The sequence below is a fragment of the Cydia splendana genome, chromosome 20, assembly GCF_910591565.1.
Source record: "Cydia splendana chromosome 20, ilCydSple1.2, whole genome shotgun sequence".
Lineage (NCBI taxonomy): Eukaryota > Metazoa > Arthropoda > Insecta > Lepidoptera > Tortricidae > Cydia > Cydia splendana.
The window spans coordinates 7,473,493-7,496,476 of NC_085979.1; the positions used below are offsets into that span (position 1 = coordinate 7,473,493).

Sequence of the window (22,984 nt, forward strand, 5' to 3'; positions counted from 1 at the left end):
GCTGTCACTGTTGCCACTTTTGTTTAGTGTACGATTAACAATGAGGCCCACCTTGCTGTAGCCATGTCGATAAAGTCATATCGATAAACTATCGACATTTCTTGCAATTTTAATTTTACTTCAAAGGCTTAACGATACCTAAAATGAACAAAAACGCTTTTATTCTTTATTGTGGTTATCAGATCACAATTTTATAGTCACGCCCCAGCAGGGAACCAAGGGAAAGTTCAGATATTTAATTAAAATACATAAATACCTCCTAAAATAGGTGTTCCGCAATAATGGAATTATATTATTATATTATAATATATTCATTATCCATTAGCATTTCAATTATGTTTATGTTTAACGAAGATATTGAAGCTTCAATTAATCGCTATTTCGTTCCGCTGTGTAGCGTTTATCGATATATAACATGATTAGAATCGACTTTTCACATCCCTAAAAGAGCACACATATACGCTTTTACGCACACATATACAGCCTGGGCGCATCAAGAAAGGCAACACTTGATTTGAAGTCCATCTTGTCAACAGTATGGTTGTCCTTTTTTGACAAACGGCATTTTTAAAAGAGCGAGGAGAGAGAAATGATACTAGTTGCTGCGCCGTGAAAGAGAACAGAAAACGTTGGGCCCTTGATAGGTATTGTTTAAACTGGAGCGAGATGTCACTTTTTTTGACATACTAATTTGAACGTTATCACCGAGACAGAATGTTGTTCGTACCAGACTAGAGAAAACGGTCCACCACATGAGATAGAAAAACCCGAGCCCTGTGTCTCATTCGCACATGTTGCCAATGTTAAAAAGATACCATTGTGGTAGAAATTATTATATCAATATACTACTGAAATTCATTACCTTCTTATACTATTTTAGTGCTATATTCCAATTACAGTTCTGATATCTTTTAAGTAATTTGTTAATTATTATGATGTTAATATTATTAACTGATTAAGCCAAGCCAGCATGTGCGCCACAAAAAAACAGTAAATTGAATATGGTAGAAATTGTAGTAACTTTGAATATTAATTGGTATCCCCAACTTGATGACGATTAGGGTGACCATGATATCGGTACGATTTGGATCGGTCTTACAAAATTGATATTTCATACTTAATGTAAAAATAACTTTACCTAAATAGTATACTAATAAATAAATAAAGATATACTTATTTCGGCATGTTTAATTATTCGGTTCACGTAATGAGAGCTACATAATTGCCAAAAATTAAATCCGAAGTCCTTGGACATTACAGACTCATATTTATACATAATATTTAATTACTGGAACGTTAATTCTAACTATTTATATATATGTAATCGATTCTATATAGGTTGGGCCGACATTTCCGTCAGTATACAAAAGCGGCAAATTTGAAAATTTTGTTTCAATTACAGATCTACGATGACGCTTACGCTTAAAGAATAGCTAAAGTATGCAAAAGGGAAGTCATCACGTATATGAACACACCATGAGTATGATATTGATAGTGATAGGTACTTTGTTAAATTATGAATTATGAAGAGCATAAATAGTGTAGAATGCCGGTTTACACAGTTAAATGTAAGTTTTTATTTCGTCGTGTGCTAATATTTTATCATTTTAGTCAATAATCAAGATAATTTCGTGTAAAAACATAAATTGTTACGCTACGCTAGGGCTTGACAAAATGACTAGTATCGATAACCAGTGGGCATAGTAATAATATAAATTTATTTGCGTTGCAAGTGTTGAAAGTAGGAATTAAACTCGCAACGAGTGGTGATAAATTAAAAAATGACCGAAGGCAGCGTTTTTAATCGATACGATTTGCGAATTACCAAGTACAACTACAACGTTTTACCCGACCCTGGAAATCTGTCTCGCTCTCTCTTATAGCTGTCTTTGATATAAATAAATAGAAATAGAAAATATTTATTTGGCGTACAAAAACATACCTACATTACGGTAAGTACAACATAAAGTTAACAATACAGTAAACATACACCAAATAGGATGCCGCTCAGCATAAGCAGTGTCTGTAAGACACTACGCTGGTTTTCACCCAATACGTACGATGGACGTACGGCGGACCACCTTCCTCACAATCAACCATGATCGCATTGATCGCGATCTAATACGCCCATCCCATCTGTAACAGCTTTTATAACGACTAAAAGCTTTATAACGACTAAATTAAGTAAGGTTGTGTGAAGCGTTTTACAGAAGAGAAAAAAACTATATCCATCTCTTTTCTGGGGCAATTATACTAGCATAGGGAAAATACAGTATGATTCTCTCTGATTATGCACGAATGAGAAAAGATCCTGGCCAAACTATACATTTCATCTTATGCTAATATCCCACATTCATATGACTTATGGTCACCCTAATTAGAAAGAGATGGAGGGCTCAGGTTTGACCTCTCATGTGGACACACTTTTTGGCCAGTGTACACTATCCAGTTTACTCGCTACGTCCGTGGCCAGATTACATAAATAGTTGGTCAAGCAAATCTTGCCAGTAGAAAAAGGCGCGAAATTAAAATTTTCTATGGGACGATAACCCTTCGCGTCTACATTTTTATATTAGCCGCCTTTTCCTACTGACAAGATTTATATCTATACTGCAACATAAAAGTCGTAACAGACTACCACACCGCACCGCGATCTTGGTGCGGTCAAAATATATTTTTCTCCCTCTAACTTATAGCTGCGTCCTTAACGCACGTACGTTGATCACTCTTGCGCGAATCGCGGTGCGAAGCCGCGAACGCGAGTGTATAGCGGGCTTTACACTCGCGGCTCGTGGCTCGGCCCGCGGCTCGCACGCGAATGTAAACGGCTTTTATAATTATGTTTTTTTTTGTTACTATAGTCTGACAAAAAAGAGTAGAAATTAAAAAGTGTCAATACTGTAGTGTCGTCCCTTTCAAATCAATATATAAGAAAACGGGACGACACTACTGTATTGCCACTTTTTAATTTCGACTTTTTTGTCAGAATGTACTTTTCTACTACATTATTTTATCTGGCTACACTATTTTATTGAGATGCGCTCAGGAGAAGAAGAATTCTAGAGTTCGACCACAGGAACTTTGCAGTGCTAGATAAAAAGTAGTTTTTAAAAATCAGTATGTGACAACACCACAGAAAATGGATTAAAGAGTCTTGATAGTTGTGAAATTTCTACCATTTTTACCGTCTATGAAAAATTTAAGCTGTGCATTTATGGTAAAATAAATTTAATTCCAACAATAATGTCACTATTAATAGGTATACATATACTAAATTGATAAATAATATTGGGAGATTTCGGAGAATATGACATTTGGCTATATCAAAATTATTGAGCTTTTGTGATATCCGCGACGGCCTAGCAATAAATAGGTACAGATAGCCTACCGCAAACACCGAAGTTCGCAAATTGCGAGCATCCTTCTCTTTTACTCCCATTAAGGCGTAATTATATTGAAAAATAAATTTCCCGCAATTCGCGAACTTCGGATTTCGGAAAAACGAAATAAACCATTAAAACAATAAACATACATTCAAAATAAATTTAAGCTTTAACTAGTAGCCAGTAGGCACCCATGCCGTAAGCATTAAGCATGGAGGTTGTGGGTTAGAGGACTTCGATCTCAAAACCCAGCTCGAACCAATGGGTTTCTCGAAATGTTAGAGGAAGTTCATAAGGTAATAGTATGCCTATACCTATTAGGTGTGTCCAATTTGGTGTGAAACCTTGGTCTAAACCAATGTTCCAACCAATATTATAATATATTATCTATTTATGTAATAGATATGGTGCAAGTATTAAAATGTTTTATTCCACTTACCCGTCATGAACTCAAAATTTTGTAAACATTGTCGTTTTTGAGCTTGAATCGCCTAGTGCTGATTTTTTACTAGTGTAAAATTATTCGCCATGCGGAAAAGTAATTCCCGTACGCCGATTTTGTAAGGTTTCACCATGTTTTTCCCGTTCATCACAAAACACAACGAAAATTTAAACGCTTTTGACAAACACATACCATAGAGAATGACGTTTACTGACTGCTAAAAAACATTGCCATGTATAGTTTTTTAATTTGCTGTCAAATTATTGCGCTGCAAAGTTTCTGTGGTCGCACTATAATTATAAATATAATAATACATGCGTTCATAAAATAATCAAAAGAGTAACGAAAATTTAAACACTTTAAACCTATGCCAAAGAGTAAAGTAAGTAATCCTATGATCCTATGCCTATGAATCTATCACCATGACACAAATGTCGCATAAAGTAAATAAATAATAATGTTCAATTGAAAACAAAGAGAATATAAAAATCCAACTGTTTCAAGATGCATATTCCTTATCATGGAAAAAAAAATAATCTTGCCTAAAATCTTCCAGCAAAAATTATGAGGAAACTACACAATTTCTTACCGCCAACGAAACCAAAAACATCGAAATGGCCCTTGTATTCACCATAGCGTTTAACTTTCTTTTAATTGTGCGTATGGGCTGCTTAGCGCATTGGAGTTACATAATTGGTCACGCGATCTTCCCCAAGGATACCTATAACGGCATTCGACTTAGTGCCGGAATATTTGGCTTCATTATCATCGGTAGCATAATCCCTGGCTTTCTATTTCCCAAACTGAAACTTTTCGTGACAGCATTGAGCATACCTCCTCAAATTCATATGCTCGTGATTCTGCATAAAGTTATACATGCGAATAATATCCAAAACAAAAATATTGTGAAGGCTTGCCAATGCTACACTTTAATCACAGTGCTATCTACTAGTTGGACTCTTTACACATTGATAAAACGCAGTACAGCAGCATAAGAAGGAAACTTCCACCACGGCTTCATAAAAGTTACTCAAAGCAATAAAAGAATAAGTATTTGCGTAGATCTACAATGGTAAAAGATTATGGTCTTCGAAATCAATAAACTAAAGTTATATTCAACAAAATGTTTATTTGGATGTCGGCCTTTCTATGGTTCGTGCAGATGGCCTGCTTACTCCACTGGAGCCTCATCATCGGAAGTACAATCTTCACAGAAAACGAAACTTACGCGATCAATTTAAGTCTGATGATTTTTTTCTTCGTTGTGATCAGCAGCTCGATTACTCTAATGTTTACTGCTATGACTCTCTATACATTACTGCGTGAGGCTAATGCTGCAAGTGACTATAAAATTAACGAGAATAACCTTGATAATGGTGATGCTGAGAGAATATAGAATAAATCTTCATCCGTTAAGTATAGATAATGTATTAAGACGTTTAGAAGAATCTACGATGCTGAGACAATACAGTGTCAAGAGACGTCGAAAAATGTTAACCAAAGTTTCTAGAACCAAGAAATGAATCACATGACTGTAGATAATTTTTAAGATCTCTACAAATTACTTAAAAAAGCGTTAATATTCATGTTCTCTGCCTTATCCAGAACGTATATTCAAGTTCTGCTTCCATCAAGTTTTACTGTACAAATATGTGTATTACGCTCCTGCCAATAATAGGAAAACATGTTTTACTGGTCATGGGTGTTAAATTTTATGGAATGCGTGCGGATGTTCTGTGTAGTTCATTGGAGCCACATGGTAGGGAATGCCTGCTTCCAGAATCAAGCTCACGCTTTTAAATTAAGTATCCTTGTCTTTTTTATAATCGTGGCCGGTGATTTCATACCTGCAGAAGTCTGCCCGTGGGCAAGACTTGTTTCAACTGGATTGAGCATTCCACCGCAAATGCACTTGTTGATATTATTGTACAGATATGTCGCCAGCCAGACTGAGAACCGAGCAGTTAAAAACATTTTCAGGCTGTACAGTGTTATCACAGTTGTATCCATAGGGTTGAATATTTGGACCATTTGTTACCACATGGAATGATATTTTGATTAAATTTTGAGATGCAACGCGTGAATAATATTAATAAATATACATCTGTTTAAACAAAAGCACTTTACCTATTTGCCAGTCGTCTAATATATTTATAGTAATGTGATACCTATGGTCTAACATATATGGTATATGGTCGACCTTCACCAATCTGTCTGACGGCTGAAACTATGAAAATATGAAAGAAAATATGTTCCAGGACATAAATAAATAGGGTTGCCTAAAGAAATATGGTCAAAGCTATTTTTAATAAATTTTTGAAAAAAAAAAAATTTCGGCAAATTTCACCGATTTGTCTGACGATCGAAATAAGTTTCAATGGAAAGTATACAACTTGTACAACATAAATCATCTAGGTTGCCTATCTTTTTCCGGTCACTATTATGTGGTTGCCGTGTTTGAGAGGTGATTTTATATCGATAATTGTACTCATCTGTCTGACGCTTGAATTATACATCAAAATGATGGTAATTTTATTGCAAATACAATGGCATAGGGTTGCCTGCGAAAATCCGGTCACAAATGAGGGTTGCCAGGCTTTTAATTAAAATAAGAAGGGAAGACTTTTAGCGATAACTCATAAACGGCTAAACTGATCAAGTTTGTTTTAATTTTATTTAATTGAGTTTTTTAAGCACTATTTTCATGATTTTTTTCATATTTTTTGGACAGATGTTTCAAAAGTTGGAAGGAAAAAATTTTTTTTTTCTTTTTAAACGATTATTTCCGAAATGATTCACTTTATCAAGAAATGTTGTTTATAGACCCCTATTCATTTTGAAAGGCCTATCCAACGACACCCCATACTATGAGGTTGAAAAGATAAAAAAATTGTCACACACATTTTGTTTCTTTCAAAGCGATTATTTCCGAAAATATTCACTATATCAAAAAATGTTCTTCCAAAACCCCTATTCATTTTAAAAGACCTTTCCAACAACATCCCACACCATAGGGTTGACACGAAAAAAAAAATTTTCTCATACATTTTGTTTCTTTCGAGGCGATTATTTCCTAAAATATTCACTTTATCAAAAAATGTTTTTTTGAAGAACCCTATTTATTTTAAAATTCATATCAAATGACATCTTACAACATATGTATCAAACGAAAAAAAAAAGAAAAAAATGTATGTGACCATTTTTTTCGCTTCAACCCTATAATGTGATATGTCGTTGGATAGGTCTTTTAAAATAAATACGGTTTTCTTAAAACATTTTTTGATGAAGTGAATATTTTAGGAAATAATCGCCTCGAAAGAAACAAAATGTACTTACGTGAGGATTTTTTTTTTCGTGGCAACCCTATGGTGTGGGATATTGTTGGAAAGGTTTTTCAAAATGAATAGGGGCATTAGAAGAATATTTTTTGATCAAGTGAATATTTTCGGAAATAATCGCTTTGAAAAAAACAAAATGTGTGTGACAATTTTTTTATCGTTCCAACCTTATAGTGAGGGGTGTTGTTGGATAGGTCTTTCAAAATAAATAGGGGTCTTAAAACAATTTTTTTTGATAAAATGAATATTTTAGGAAATAATCGCCTCGAAAGAAACAAAATGTATGTGAGGATTTTTTGTTTCGTGTCAACCCTATGGTGTGGTATGTTGTTGGAAAGGTCTTTCAAAATGAATAGGGGTTTTAGAAGAACAGTTTTTGATAAAGTGAATATTTTCGGAAATAATCGCTTTGAAAGAAACAAAATGTGTGTGACAATTTTTTTATATTTTCAACCTCATAGTGTGGGATGTCGTTGGATAGGGCTTTCAAAATGAATAGGGGTCTTTAAACAACATTTCTTGATAAAGTGAATTATTTCGGAAATAATCGTTTAGAAAGAAAAAAAATAAATTTTTCCCTCTAACTTTTGAAAAATCTGTCCAAAAATATAAAAAAAATCATGAAAATAGTGCTTTAAAAACTCAATTAACTAAAATTACAACAAACTTGATCAGTTTAGCCGTTTATGAGTTATTGCTAAAAGTCTTCCCTTCTTATTTTAATTAAAAGCCTGGCAACCCTCATTTGTGACCGGATTTTCGCAGGCAACCCTATATAATATACCATTGTATTTGCAATAAAATTACCATCATTTTGATGTATAATTCAAGCGTCAGACAGATGAGTGCAATTATCGATATAAAATCCAATAAAATCACCTCTTTAAACACGGCAACCACATAATAGTGACCGGAAAAAGATAGGCAACCTAGATGATTTATGTTGCACAAGTTGTATACTTTCCATTGAAACTCATTTCGATCGTCAGACAAATCAAAAGTTATTTTTTATTTTAAATTTATAATGTAATTTTTGACGATCATGATGAGAAGATAAACATAATTTTGACTAAGGTAGCAAATTTATAGTGTAATTTTCATCTTGAAATAAAGAAATCTAAATCTAAATCTAAAGTCGGTGAAATTTGCCGAAAAAAATATATTTCAAAAATTTATTGAAAATAGCCTTGACCATATTTCTTTAGGCAACCCTATTTATTTATGTTCTGGAACATATTTTCTTTCATATTTTCATAGTTTCATCCGTCAGACAGATTGGTGAAGGTCGGCTATATGGGGGATTTCCTACAACTAGTGATATGAGATATATGAAGTTATGGAAGCATTGGCCTAAATTGATTCATAAGAGCTGGCACGTGCTTTGTACTGATCTGTTAAAGTTTGCATAAAATCCGAGCCTGCTTTCGTGAATCAACCTTTACTATAGCTAAATGCAAAGGTGCCCTTCACGCTTGTTGTGTTGCCGCCAAGGGACAGCCTCAGGAAAAACGACACGGCGCGGCGAGTGGCATTTATCAATGACTGAAATTTGCCTGATAAATCAAAGTTAATTTAAGTGCTCAAACAAGATGTTTAGATATTAATCATATAACGGTTATTTTTATGAGGAGCTCTGAAAATAAGAACCACCAATAACTGTGTAGACAAATATTTACATTGTATACGTAGGTACTGCATGGATCGGTTTATTTCCAGCGTCCAAAAAGTTACCGCGATAAGAAGGCGGTACGGCAGTCGATGTGACGCGTCGCTTGACGCAAGTGGTCAATGGTTATTGGTTGTGTGTGGCTGTATGGTATACCTACGTATTGAAGAAAAAAAAAATTTTGACAGGTAACCTGACTTTTAAAAAGTGCATAATCCTAATAGGAAAACATTATTGATTTCGACTAATTTTAGCAGCGTTATGAGATAAATACGTATTTAATTGAGTAAATTATTTTGAATTGATGTGCTTTACGTGCCATAAATGTATTTACCTGTGATTTAAGTGTATTAAATAGTGTTTAATATTGTAAATGATTACGTCGTTTTGTTTTTGTGATAAGGTAATGTTTTTACTATATTTTGGCACTGGTTTTTTTTAAATGGCTTTAAGTGGTCTGGATAAGTCAGCAGGATAATGCCAGTATTGTTTTCCCGTAAGGGAAGGTAAGGTCATGGCTTATTGGGTATTACAAGGCAGGTGTATGGCCAAGGATATATAACTCGTGACTCGGCACTTAGCACTATAAGTATATCTTTTGACATCATAAAAATGCCAATTTTCTGCACTATACGGGAAATAATCTCGTGCATTGACGATAATTAAATTTTCTAGTGAAAATAAAATGCCTAATTTCGTTAAATAAATAATTATGAAAGTGTAAGAGCTATAGTCTGTATCTTTAGGTATTTAAATAAAAGTAAACAAAATAATTTGTACATTTTCGGGTAGTTATAACATTTATTGGTTAACCAACGAAATACAAAACCACCTGGGTCAGTCACTGAACGACCTGACTTTAACCTATGTTATTTGATCATGTAATGTTTTCATCTACCCTCAACTGGCTTAAGAAGCCATTTGAGGTTAGATTTTGTTTACTTTTATTTAAGTACCTAAAGATACAGAGTATACACATAAACACTATATTAATATTCAGTATATTCTATAGTAAAATTACATTACATTGCTAAGTCGAGCAAAAACTTGTATTAGTCTAAAGATAATTATGGAATAACCGGCATACCATCTGGATTGAGCTCACTGAATCCATATCGTTAAACAGTTCATTTCTTTCAGAATGGGCAATACAAGCAAAAAGCTAGCGTCCCAATGCAGTTTACTTACTAAAGAGGAACAGAAGTACGTCGGCAACACATTCAAGGCGGCCAGCAAGAACTCCGGACGAATCCGGGAGGATGACCTCATCGTGAGTGGACTACTAGACGCAGTGTTATTAGAAGTGTGTTCACTTTTATTTTATACCCATTTTAGTTTTAGTCCCGTGTAGTGGTACATGTTGCATACACATAGTATTTGGTTAATACATCATATGAGAAGTAGCTGATTTCACCATAGATTGGCCTAATGTCTACATTGAATAATCAAAAATCATTATCAGCCTCTCTACCACCTTTGTATATTCAAACCACGGAGAGGCAGTTAACATTTTTCGATATTTCAATATGGGAAGTAGGTTGGTTTTATCTAGAGATTTTTTATAAAGAGTTTCATAATTCCGAAATGACTCATTAACAAAATAATTCCGTAAGTCAATGAAACTTCAGTAATTATTATTAAAAGTATTGTACAGGAAATTAGGTATTTAGGTAGGAGGAGCGCTGGTGGCCTAGCAGTAAGAGCGTGCGACTTTCAATCTGGAGCTCGCAGGTTCGAACCCCGGCTCGTACTAATGAGTTTTTCGGAACTTATGTACGAAATATCATTTGATATTTACCAGTCGCTTTTCGGTGAAGGAAAACATCGTGAGGAAACCGGACTAATCCCAATAAGGCCTAGTTTACCCTCTGGGTTGGAAGGTCAGATGGCAGTCGCTTTCGTAAAAACTAGTGCCTACGCCAATTCTTGGGATAAGTTGCCAAGCGGACCCAAGGCTCCCATGAGCCGTGGCAAAAATGTCGGGATAACGCGTGGAAGATGATGACAGGAAATTAGGTATTTCTAGTTCATGGTTTTTGCAGATTTGATTTTTTATGTAACTTAAACAGAAATTAAACTCCCATTAATACACTAATTAAGCAATAATCATATTGCTGTCCCGCCCATGATGCTGGTGGTCAATGGCACTGTGGGAGCGGTACAGAGATATAATTATGTGCGTGCAATAGAGATAGGAACAGATGGGCCGAAGTATAAAATTTCTCATGGTAAGCGTCTATTCTTCGTCTCAGCGGTCGGCAACAGGCGGCCCTCTGGAACCTCTCACTTGCGGCCTGGCTCTCACTGGCTATCATGTATGTAATATTGACAAACAACAATGTCTGATAAAGTCGCACATATTAAAGTGAAGCCCTCGTCAACCTCGTTAACTACTATGTGGCCCTTGGCTGCTAAAAGGTTGTCGACCGCTGTTAACTGATCAATATGACATATTAACCGTTTACATTAATATGCAACTTGTATTATTACACTTTGTCGTAATCTGGTCTGGTGATGAGTATAAGGTGTTTAATATGGTTAGTTCTGTTATCCACTAAAATTAGTAATTTTATGCATTAGATTAATGTGAGGAAGACCCCTAGGTCTTCCTGTGTCTGAGAGAAGTACCTATACTTCCCTCAGACAGTCAGAAAGGAACAGTACTTAGAAGTGACGAAAGAGTTTGTAGACGGTCTTAGGTTTTTGACCCCCCACTCCACTCTAAAATCATCCAAAAATCATGCTTCGAATGACCCCGTTTCCTCCTACGTCATGCTACCATCATCCGATGTCCAAATTCCCCCCCCCCCTAATTTGAAATGACGTAATGTATGAATAGCCCCTTATCCACATCGGTTTTTACCTACTTACGCCTAAGCGGAGACGCTTCGATTCGCTCCGCCAAAAATGTCTCAATACTTTTGACATCCACTTGCCTATATGGTGTTTTAAATTTATAATAGAGTAAAATGAACTTATTTATAATGCATTTATTGCACCAAGCAACTAAAAATACCACTGGTATGTAGACATAGACATTTAGATGCTTATTTTATTTCTTTATGCATTTATTATACTTATATCAGCGATTTAATAATAGAATAGCCATTTTTAGACGCCTTATCTCATCACCATCCACGCTTCATACAAGTTTCATTCAGTTTTTTTTAATATATTTTTTAATTACGTTCAGAAACTTGTATGACTTGATTTTCATTTTGTGATTAATTTTGTTCTGTTGGCGATTATTTTTGGTTGCACTACCTTGTAAGGACGATGTTTTTAGGAATTTGTTTTACAAAGGGGAACTTCTCGTGCTAATATTGATATGCAAGTAAGAGAAATATGCCAAAATTCAACCACGAGCGTAGCGAGTGGAGTGGATTATTGAGCGTTGCGGGGGTTTCAAGGTACTAGGGTTAAATAAACTTTTCTACTGTGTTATAAAAAAAGTCGACATTGAATTAAAAAAAATGCCCAATACAGGGTGATTCAGGAGACGTGAGCAGGACTAACACTGCGCATATCGTTGATTATAAGCAACTGTTTCGTATCAGTATTAGTGAGGATAACGTTAATTTTCTAGTCATGTTGCAAAAAAAAAGTTATTGATTTTTTTACGACATGCATGGTCACCCTAAAATTAGAATACTAAACTACCGATATTCTGTGTCAAATTGAATGTCATTACTGTCATCACGGTCTGGTTACTTTTGAAAACTCGTATCTCACTCAAGTTTGACAGTTTATTTTCTTCGTAATCAAAATGCCATTACGGTTAAAGAGGTTTTATGTTTATTAATTATGTGTTGAAGGGTGACCATGATTGTTGAGAATTAAATTTGCCCTCACCAAAAAGTTAAAAAATAGGAAAAAGTGTGGTTGTTTTGTAAATACGACGGTGATCGATCAATTATCAGTTACTGAGTGTGCAGGATTAGTCCTGCTCACGTCTCATGAATCATCCTGTATACATATTTTAAATTTAAAATATCTCTATGTCACTACGGTCATATCATGTATCGTATTATATATCGTAGTAGGCGCTACGGTTAATTTCGTAGCACGCCTACGTTATATTGCCCTTGGAATTCGTAGCAATAAACCATATGAGTTTTATACATCATTACATATAGAAGCGCAAATTACTGATTAAATAAATTATAGTAGTTTATGTGACTGCTACATAATGAAAGGCGTTAAATTACGAGTCTGGGCTTATAAAACTCACTTCGTTTGTTTCATAAAAGTTACTCCAATGCACCTTACTGTTTATGCGAGAAAGTTTAAATGTGGTCATTTAATAATATGTAAAGTAATAACTACATCATTGGTGAAGGTGAAATCATTGCGTCTTACATTGACTGACTTTACTACAATATATGTTTGTGCTTGTGAATAGTCTATACCTGCGTCTTTTAGGTACTTGTTTTTTGTCAGTGTTAACAATATTGTATAATGAAAATTAAGCATAACCCTAAACGCCAAGAACCCAGTTATCACCTAAGGTCTATGTGGAGAAGACCGTCTATAAGAGAAGACCATCTACAAGCTCCACTCCACTTACAGAAGATCGGTAGAGCAGGAGTGAAGCTCTTCCTTTCTGATTGTGTCTGAGCGAACTACGCATACAAATACGAGAGTTAGACTTCTCTACCAGGCTCCAATTTCACCACGCTGACAGGTGCGACAATTGTAAAACATCACTGTTGCTGACGTCACAGGCATTCATGGGCTACGGTTACCGCTTACCATCGGGCGGGCCGTATTCCTGTTTGCCACCATCATTGTTTTATTAAAAAAAACTTTATTATATCGGAAAAAACAGATATTTCTCTTGCTAAGTTTATGACATGGTAAGTGGTAACCGTAGCCCATGGATGCCTGTGACGTCAGCAACAGTGATTTTACAATTGTCGCACCTGTCACCGTGGTGAAATTGGGGCCAGGTCTTTCCAGAAAAAATTGTCGGTAAATGCCGGTCTTAACCATATTGACCTTACTATGTATTCGTAAGGGTATAGGTAAGGGTTTATTAATGAGATTTGATATTTTATTTAAAGTGCAATTTTTAAAAACGGATATTTAAATGTCAATTTTTTGGTGGGATAATTTTTTCTCTGACCGTTATTCTTAATGGTTATCCACATAGTTTCGTTATTTAATAAGGATTCTTCGTTGCGTTGGTATTTAAGCTTATAGAAAAAAGGTAAGCTTATTAGGTACTTAAGCTAGTTTGGATATTGTTTATAATAATTAGTATTGACGGAAGTATATTTTAATGGGATTAAATAGGGATATTATTATTCAGGAGCATATCAAAAATAATCCTATTAGTAATGTTTATAGGTGTCGTTGTTTGTATGTTCGTCAAACGTCAAATGGGTGAATCGTCTTTTTCTTGTCACCCGTTGCCATGGTTACGGTCTCCTGGGTCACTCTTAAAATACTAGTTATTTCGTATTTAAATGAACCAAACATGAATTTTTGGTAGTTATAAGGCCTTTCCATAATGGGACATGTACTAAGCACGTTTGTAGAACATGGTACAGCAGCTCTTCTCTAAGAAACTATGCTACTATTGTCTCCTGGCTAATGGGACAGAATAACAACAAGAAATAGTTGTTCGACCCAAATATGTACTTCCAAAATTCACGGGTACATTCACGGGTGGCTTCATAAATTCAGTATTTATCGGTCAGTTAAAAACAATTTCGCACACCTTGCCCAATAACAAAATGTCATATCTCTTGGAAAACGCATGGCTGTTACGACGTTTTGGTTTGGAGGGGTCTAGTTGTAAACAGACGATTTGGCGGCCTGTCAAATTCGCGATTAGTTTCGAGTAAACCTTGGTTGTTCGGTTCGAGTTGAAATCGAATCGTTTGAGGCAAGTCTAAGCGAGGTTTAGACTAGCAAGAACTTGCATGCAACTTTTATTATAATAATGTTCATTTTCAATGTATTTATTCATCCAATACATTCTACGACTCTTCTCTTTTTACACAGACCCTAATAAAGTTATTAGGCTTAGGAACTCGTATTTTGAGTCTAAATTTGAAGAAATCGGTTCGTTTTTACGAGACTCAAAGCTTAAAAATATTGACTCATTTTAGGCGCAACCACGCGCAACTCAAAAACACTCGCGTCTCCGAATGAAGATTCTGTCAACAATTTTGTATAGAAAATAGGCGCTATTGTATGATTTGTCTCTCTTACATTACACATAAATTTTACATAAAGACGATAGCATTTAATTTTTTTTTGTAAATAAACAGTTATCTGAAAGAACTTATAGCGTAATGCAAGGCAAGAGACCTGTAGGGTTTGCACCACGGATCTGAAATGTGTGGGAAAATCCGCGGATCCGGATCCAGATCCGGATAATTTCATATATTTTGGATCCGGAATGCAAACCGACCAAACTAACTACACTACGACCAAAATATGTATATGAAATTATCCAGGATCCGGATCCGCGGATCTTCCCATACATTTCAGATCCGTCGTGCAAACCCTACAGGTCTCTTGCCTATAGCATTACGCTGAGTGGGGGTCCTTTAACGTCCATTTGATCTGTCTTGCTTGTAATTTAACTGGTTTGGTTTGACGTAAATAAATGTATTTTCTTTCTTTCTTTCTATTTGGGTTGAAATGACCTCGTCTCTTTCGTAAGTCCACATGGCATCCAATTTGCCTAACAGCCGAACTGGGCAAACATTAGGGCAGCTGTCAGGTTAATGAGTATTTGCCATCCATAACTGACGTCACGGTCATATTTGGACATCGTTATTTTTATTAGCGATTGTTCCCGCTTGGATTATCCACACGCAAGTGTCTTTATTTTTGCACCATCGCCCACCAGGGAACGGATAAGTACCGGTATTTTTTGTATGGGAACGAAAACGGTATTTTTTCGTTCTTTGTTAATTATTTCATTTCTATAGTCTGTATCTTTAGGTATTTAAATGAAAGTAAACAAAATCTACCCTCAAATGGCTCCTTAAGCCAGTTGAGTGTAGATGAAAACATTACACGATCAAATAATGTAGGTTAATGTCGGGTCGTTCAGTGACTGATCCAGGCGGTTTTGTAATTGGTCGGTTAACCAATAAATGTTATATACCCGAAAATGTACAAATTGTTTGTTTACATTTATTTAAATTAAATACCTAAAAATACAGACTATAATTGGGCAATTTAATAGTTAATACGAAGTCGTTACCTAAATACACAACTGAGTCCTACATTTCGAGTATAAAATAATATGAAAAATATGGTTATTTCGATGTTTTTGCAAAAAATCGGTTCCGATCCCTGTCGCCCACACTGTTAACTGACAGTTCATAGACCTTATTGCAAAAGGCATAAGGTCCATCGATGGACAGTTAAGAGTGTTGCCTTTTGCAGTAGATGTAGCTTAGGGGTCTAATATTTGGAGACCGAGCTTAGCTCGAAAAACATATAAAAAGTCAAATGCGCGTTTTCCCAGAGATAAGGACTGTATCGTTTATTATGAATACAACTTTACTTAGCCGTTTTTTCTGGTATTATATTTTTATTAAAAAATTACACATATAGTTTAATTAGTGCTTTAATAATAAGTAACATTTCGTCCTGGGAGATCACGTAAAGCATATGGTTTGGACAATATTTACCCAATCCTCCCGAGTAACTACAACGATTTTGGACAAATACTACAAGAAAATTTACGGATTGCGAACTAGACGAGATATTACACAAAAAAAATCGTACTATGTAAACAGCAATTACATATGATTCGTAAAGCGAAACATCTGGGCATAGTCTAATCATTTCTTTTAGTTGGAAAAAAAGTTTTGGATCTGTGCTTGGTGGCCTTTTAGAGAATATGGCATGTTACTTACGACAACCCCGACTTTGGTATACAATATAACCATCATGGAGCGTTTCTATCGACCTGTTCTAGCCATGGTTCAACGCCATGAATGTCCGTTACGCTTTGGATTTCGGTAGATTCTTTTAGCTGTTTCCCTCATTTCGCTGGCGTCAGAAATTTACGGGAATCCAAAATGTTGCATAAAAACTTAAAAAGTCGTTTTCATGTAAAGATAAAAATTCACCACATTTATTCTGTGGATGTTCAATTGAGCAATCATGAGAAGGACACTTAGATGCAGTGTTGGGCATTCAAGAATAAAATCATTATTTGAATAAGAATTCGTAGGAATAAAATCATCTCGATTTTATTTTCGTCAAAAATATTCAAATAATTTTGGTCGGGAATAATTCGTATGAGAAAAAATTGAATGAGAATAACTTATTCTTAATCAAATAAATATAATCATGATTTTTAATCGAAATAATATTCCACGAATAAAAATGTAGTCCGGGTACCGTATAGGTACTAATTACGTATAGTTAGGTAGATGTAATAGTAGTTAGTCTCTTGTCAAATTTATACCTATTTTATGGAATAAAATCTTACAAATTGACTGTCGCATAACGCATAGTTTCAGTAACCGTATTATTTTTAATTTACAAACCAAACCTCATTAGGTTCAATTTAGCTGGTCTAAGCGCTTTGTCTCTATCACTCTTACATATTAGTGCGATAGAGAGACGGAGGTAGCGTTCCGTTGACGTAGCGCAAACGATTGGCATATTGGCTACGAACCCAAGGTGCCTAGCCAAGATGACAATTTTTGTTTTTATTTTAATAACCAAATCATTAGGTAAATTTAGTTGTTCTGGAGGCCTAGCCAATATGCCAATCGCTTGCGCTCCAACAACGAAGCGCTTTCTGTCTCTATCACTCTTACATATTAGTGCGATAGAGAGACAAAGATTGCGTTTCGTTGTCGTAGGGCAAACGTTTGGCATGTTGGCTACGCTCCCAATGTGCCTAGCCAAGATGCCAATTTTTGTTTTTATTTTTATAACCAAATCATTAGGTAAATTAAGCTGTTCTGGGGGCCTAGCCAACATGCCAATCGCTTGGGCTCCAACAACGAAGCGCTTTCTTTCTCTATCACTCTTACATATTAGTGCGATAGAGAGACAAAGATAGCGTTTCGTTGTCGTAGCGCGAACGTTTGGCATGTTGGCTACGCTCCCAATGTGCCTAGCCAAGATGCCAATTTTTGTTTTTATTTTAATAACCGAATCATTAGGTAAATTTAGCTGTTCTGGGGGCCTAGCCAACATGCCAATCGCTTGCGCTCCAACAACGAAGCGCTTTCTGTCTCTATCACTCTTTCATATTAGTGCGATAGAGAGACAGAAATAGCGTTTCGTTGTCGTAGCGCAAACGTTTGGCGTGTTGGCTACGCTCCCAATGTGCCTAGCCAAGACGCCAATTTTTGTTTTTATTTTTATAACCAAATCATTAGGTAAATTTAGCTGTTCTGGGGGCCTAGCCAACATGCCAATCGCTTGGGCTCCAACAACGAAGCGCTTTCTTTCTCTATCACTCTTACATATTAGTGCGATAGAGAGACAAAGATAGCGTTTCATTATCGTAGCGCGAACGTTTGGCATGTTGGCTACGCTCCCAATGTGCCTAGCCAAGATGCCAATTTTTGTTTTTATTTTAATAACCAAATCATTAGGTAAATTTAGCTGTTCTGGGGGCCTAGCCAACATGCCAATCGTTTGCGCTCCGACAACGAAGCGCTCTTTCTGTCTCTCTATCGCACTAATAAATAAGCGCTTTGTTGTTGGAGCGAAAGAAGCGCAGAACAGCTAAATTGTAACCAAAGATTTGGTTATAAAAAAAAAACAAAAATTGTCATCTTGGCTAGGCACATTGGGAGCGTAATATCCAACATGCCAAACGTTTGCGCTACGACAACGAAACGCTATCTTTGTCTCTCTATCGCACTAAATATGTAAGAGTGATAGAGACAGAAAGTCCTGCGTTGTCAAAGCACAAGCGATTGGCATCTTGGCTAGGCCCCCAGAACAGCTAAATTTACTCAATGATTTGGTTATTAAATTAAAAACAAAAATTGTCATCTAGGCTAGGCACCTTGGCTGCGTAGCCAATATGCCAATCGTTTACGCTACGACAACGAAACGCTATCTCTGTCTCTCTATCGCACTAATATGTAAGAGTGATAGAGACAGAAAGCGCTAAAAACAGCTAAATTGTCCTAATGATTTGGTTATTAGTTATGAAATTAAAAACAAAAATTGGCATCTTGGCTAGGCACATTGGGAGCGTAGCCAACTTGCCAAACGTTCGCACTACGACAACGAAACGCTATGTTTGTCTCTCTATCGCACTAATATGTAAGAGTGATAGAGAAAGAAAGCGCTAAAAACAGCTAAATTGTCCTATTGATTTGGTTATTAAATTAAAAACAAAAATTGTCATCTTGGCTAGGCACATTGGGAGCGTAGCCAACATGCCAAACGTTCGCGCTACGACAACGAAACGCTATCTTTGTCTCTCTATCGCACTAATATGTAAGAGTGATAGAGAAAGAAAGCGCTTCGTTGTTGGAGCCCAAGCGATTGGCATGTTGGCTAGGCCCCCAGAACAGCTTAATTTACCTAATGATTTGGTTATAAAAATAAAAACAAAAATTGGCATCTTGGCTAGGCACATTGGGAGCGTAGCCAACATGCCAAACGTTTGCGCTACGACAACGAAACGCTATCTTTGTCTCTCTATCGCACTAATATCTAAGAGTGATAGAGACAGAAAGCGCTTCGTTGTTGGAGCGCAAGCGATTGGCATGTTGGCTAGGCCCCCAGAACAGCTAAATTTACCTAATGATTCGGGTTTTAAAATAAAAACAAAAATTGGCATCTTGGCTAGGCACATTGGGAGCGTAGCCAACATGCCAAACGTTTGCGCTACGACAACGAAACGCTATCTGTCTCTCTATCGCACTAATATGTAAGAGTGATAGAGAGAGACTATGCGCAACTCTACGGAGGGTCAACGTTTGGTATGTTATCTAAGCACCCTGATCGGATGATAGAACTAGATAGTGTATAGCGGAACTCTTCAATGTGTACTATACCTAAACTATAGTAACAAATATCAAATCAATCCGACTTTTAAATAGAAGGGTGAAAATCAACTTACAAAATATAACCGATTGTACTACAAAAATTAACTTAATTCTAAATAACATTTTTATTGAATAAAACCTTAGTTAGAATAGGCCCACTTCTAGAATAATTATTCTGTTTTTTATTCCGCATTTAAAATAAGAGTCACATGATTTATTCACCTAAATTTTATTCTAAAATAACTAGTGCAAGAATAATTCTAATTCAAATCGATTTGAATAAGTATAAAATTTCTGTTTTTATTCTTATTCTTATTCAAGTTAATTTTTGCCCAACTCTGCTTAGATGGCATATTTTGGCAGCATATTAACCTTTTGTTTCTTTAAATCGTACCAAGGAATCGGTTAAATAGTCTCAAATTAAGCTCGATAGGCTTGTCCAAATTACATTTTTGCTAGACGGTATTAAAATCATCATAAAGTCCCTAAAATAAAATAAATGTAAAACCTTCTTATATCAGATATGGCTTAAAAATACCCCCAGATTATACCTTAAGAACATACTAATACAAAATAATACACACGTCAACAGTTAGATCAGGTTGTATCTGTATTTATAATAAACGATACAGTCCTTAAGACCTAGCTAGATCGATTTATCACCGAAAACCCCCATATAGCAAATTTCATTTCAAATCGTTAGAGCCGAGATCCGACATATACACACCAAGAAATGTAATCGGTGATCAGGAACCAATTTTTCGAATTCAGTCATCTATGGCGATCACATTTAACTATGGGACCAACCTGGAAATCACAAAAAAAAAAAATTGCCTGTTTCATACATTTGGGCTGGTCCGATGTTGATATTTTCTATGAGATAGTAAATTTTTTTTTCGCGATTTCGCGGTTGGTTTCATAGTTAAATGTAATCGCCGTCGCTGACTGAGTTAGAAAAATTGGTTCCTGATCACCGATTGAAAATCATCGTGTATATATATAGGCCAAGCAATAAGAAGGTATAGAGGGAAATGCTAGGAACACAATGTTTGACTCCGTAACTTCGTTTGGACTAGTTAGGAGGTGAACATATCAAAAGTCCCCGGACGTAGCCCCGGTGCTGGGGGGAAGAGGAGGGTAAGAAGGTCTCATTTTTCGGTTTTTCACTTATATCCTGGAAACTTTGCATCTTAGCGACATGACTTCTTAGACTAACCGAAAGCTGATAAAATTTGTTACAAGTTTTATATAGTCAAGTTTTTCGATATCTTGAATAGTTTTTGAGGTATCCGCTCTTGAAAGTTTATTTAGGACTCAATTTTATCTTGATATCTACATCAGTGACGCTGGTAGGCCGTGTTTGGTATCATTTTCGTATAAATCGGGGGTGCTGAATTCATTTATGGTATCACATAGACACTATTCCGAAGAAAAAACATATAAACCTTAAACAAATACATTTTTTTAAACTCCTCTTAACGCTCAAACCACTGAACGGTTTTCATTGAAATTTGGTATACAGATATTTTGAGTCCCAACACAGGACATCAGATAGTTTTTATCTGAATAATCATCCTTTAAGCCACGGTTTCGTCGTATGTAGCGCGTAGTCGCTACGAACAGTGTACCCGACAGTCGGGTTCTTGGTGTTGAATGTGTTAAAGTTGTGAAATGGAGTGTGGGGGGAATTCAGCTTCGTCGACAAAACTGAATTCCAGGTTAATACTACTTAAGGTAAGGTTTGAAGTCATATTTGGTATCATTTTCAACTAAATCACAGATGTACATCATCCTAAATTTCATCTCATCATTTTAAATTTAAATTTAAATCGGTTCAGCGGTTATTGATTCCCCATACAAACTTCCACCCCACTTTTCACACCCTCAAAACATGATTCTGGTTATAAAACTATCCTATATCCTGTATCGGGACTGAAACTATTTCTATACCAAATTTCAACGAAATTGGTTCAGCGGTTTAAGCGTTAAGAGGAGTTAAAAAAAAATGTTTTTTAAAATTTTGTTTTTACTTCGCAATAGTGTCAATATGATACCATAAATTAATTCAGCGCCCCTGATTTATACGAAAATGATATAAACACGGCCAAGCAGCTTCATTGATGTAGATATCAAGATAAAATTAAGATCCCTAAATAAACTTTCAAGAGCGGCTATCTCAAAAACTATTCAAGATATCGAAAAACTTGACTAAATAAAACTTGGAACAAATTTTATCAGCTTTCACTTTGTCTAAGTAGTCATGTCACTAAGACGCAGTTTCCAAGATATAAGTGAAAAACCGAAAAATGAGACCTTCTTACCCCCCTCTTCCCCGCAGCACCGGGGCTACGGCCGGGGACTTTTGATATGTTCACCTCCTAACTAGTCCAAACAAAGTTACGGAGTCAAAAATTGTGTTCCTAGCATTTCCCTCTACAACATTTTTTGAGCATTAATTTCCTGACCTAATAAATAAATAAACAGGAATTGCTCGTGTTTAATTAAAGGTATTAGATAGATCTTGCTCTATCACCCTTACATTTTTTTTTGTTATCCTAGTTTAGTGTCCCACTGCTGGGCAACGGCCTCCCGTCCTTTTACAGGCTATTACATATTCGAGCGATATACAAGCAGATACATTTTCAACTAGTGTTTTTCACGATACGGCCTCTGTTGTTGAGTAATTTTGTCTGGCTTTATAATACCGTGTGGATTACGTGAAGCACTTAGGCCTATGTCGTAATAACTACCAAAGTAAAGCGCGTAAATGTTAAAAGTAAAGTTCCTTCGTACAAAATAACACGTTACAATTAGAGTGTTGTGCCAAGGTAATGTGAATTAACATTATCCTCTCGAGACAGTCGGGTACAGTTTCGTAACAGTTCGTTGTTATTGTAGCCCAGGGGTCTCCAAACTTTTTTATCTGAGGGCCATATTGCGCCTCAGAAACTTTCGCGCGGGCCACCGTCGGTTTTTGCGCCGGGCCGTTTGTGTCTGGTTCAGGGACAGGAACCGGTTACCTTAACCGGGGTTTTTCATAGGGTTATTTTAGAGGTGTTTATAAAAACCCCTACCATAACGGTAACCGCTTAATAAGGTAACACTTTGATTCGGTAACCGTATCAGATCGAGTTAACCTCTGTTACCGGTAA

The 22,984-nt window shown here is 35.9% G+C and overlaps 1 protein-coding gene across 3 annotated transcripts in view; it reads left to right on the forward strand.

Moving 5' to 3' along the window:
• Positions 1–8,809: 8,809 nt before the first annotated feature.
• Positions 8,810–22,984, forward strand: part of LOC134800733 (MTOR-associated protein MEAK7) — a 52,476-nt gene continuing 38,301 nt past the window's right edge. Inside the window, exons 1-2 of one of the 3 annotated variants that reach the window (XM_063773260.1) lie at positions 8,810–9,017; positions 9,970–10,099. In XM_063773260.1, the coding sequence (XP_063629330.1) occupies positions 8,860–9,017; positions 9,970–10,099 (288 nt within the window). In that variant the 5' untranslated portion in view covers positions 8,810–8,859. Of the gene's footprint in view, positions 9,233–9,969; positions 10,133–22,984 lie in introns of all 3 variants that reach the window. The other 2 variants (XM_063773259.1, XM_063773261.1) reach the window with 2 other exon arrangements.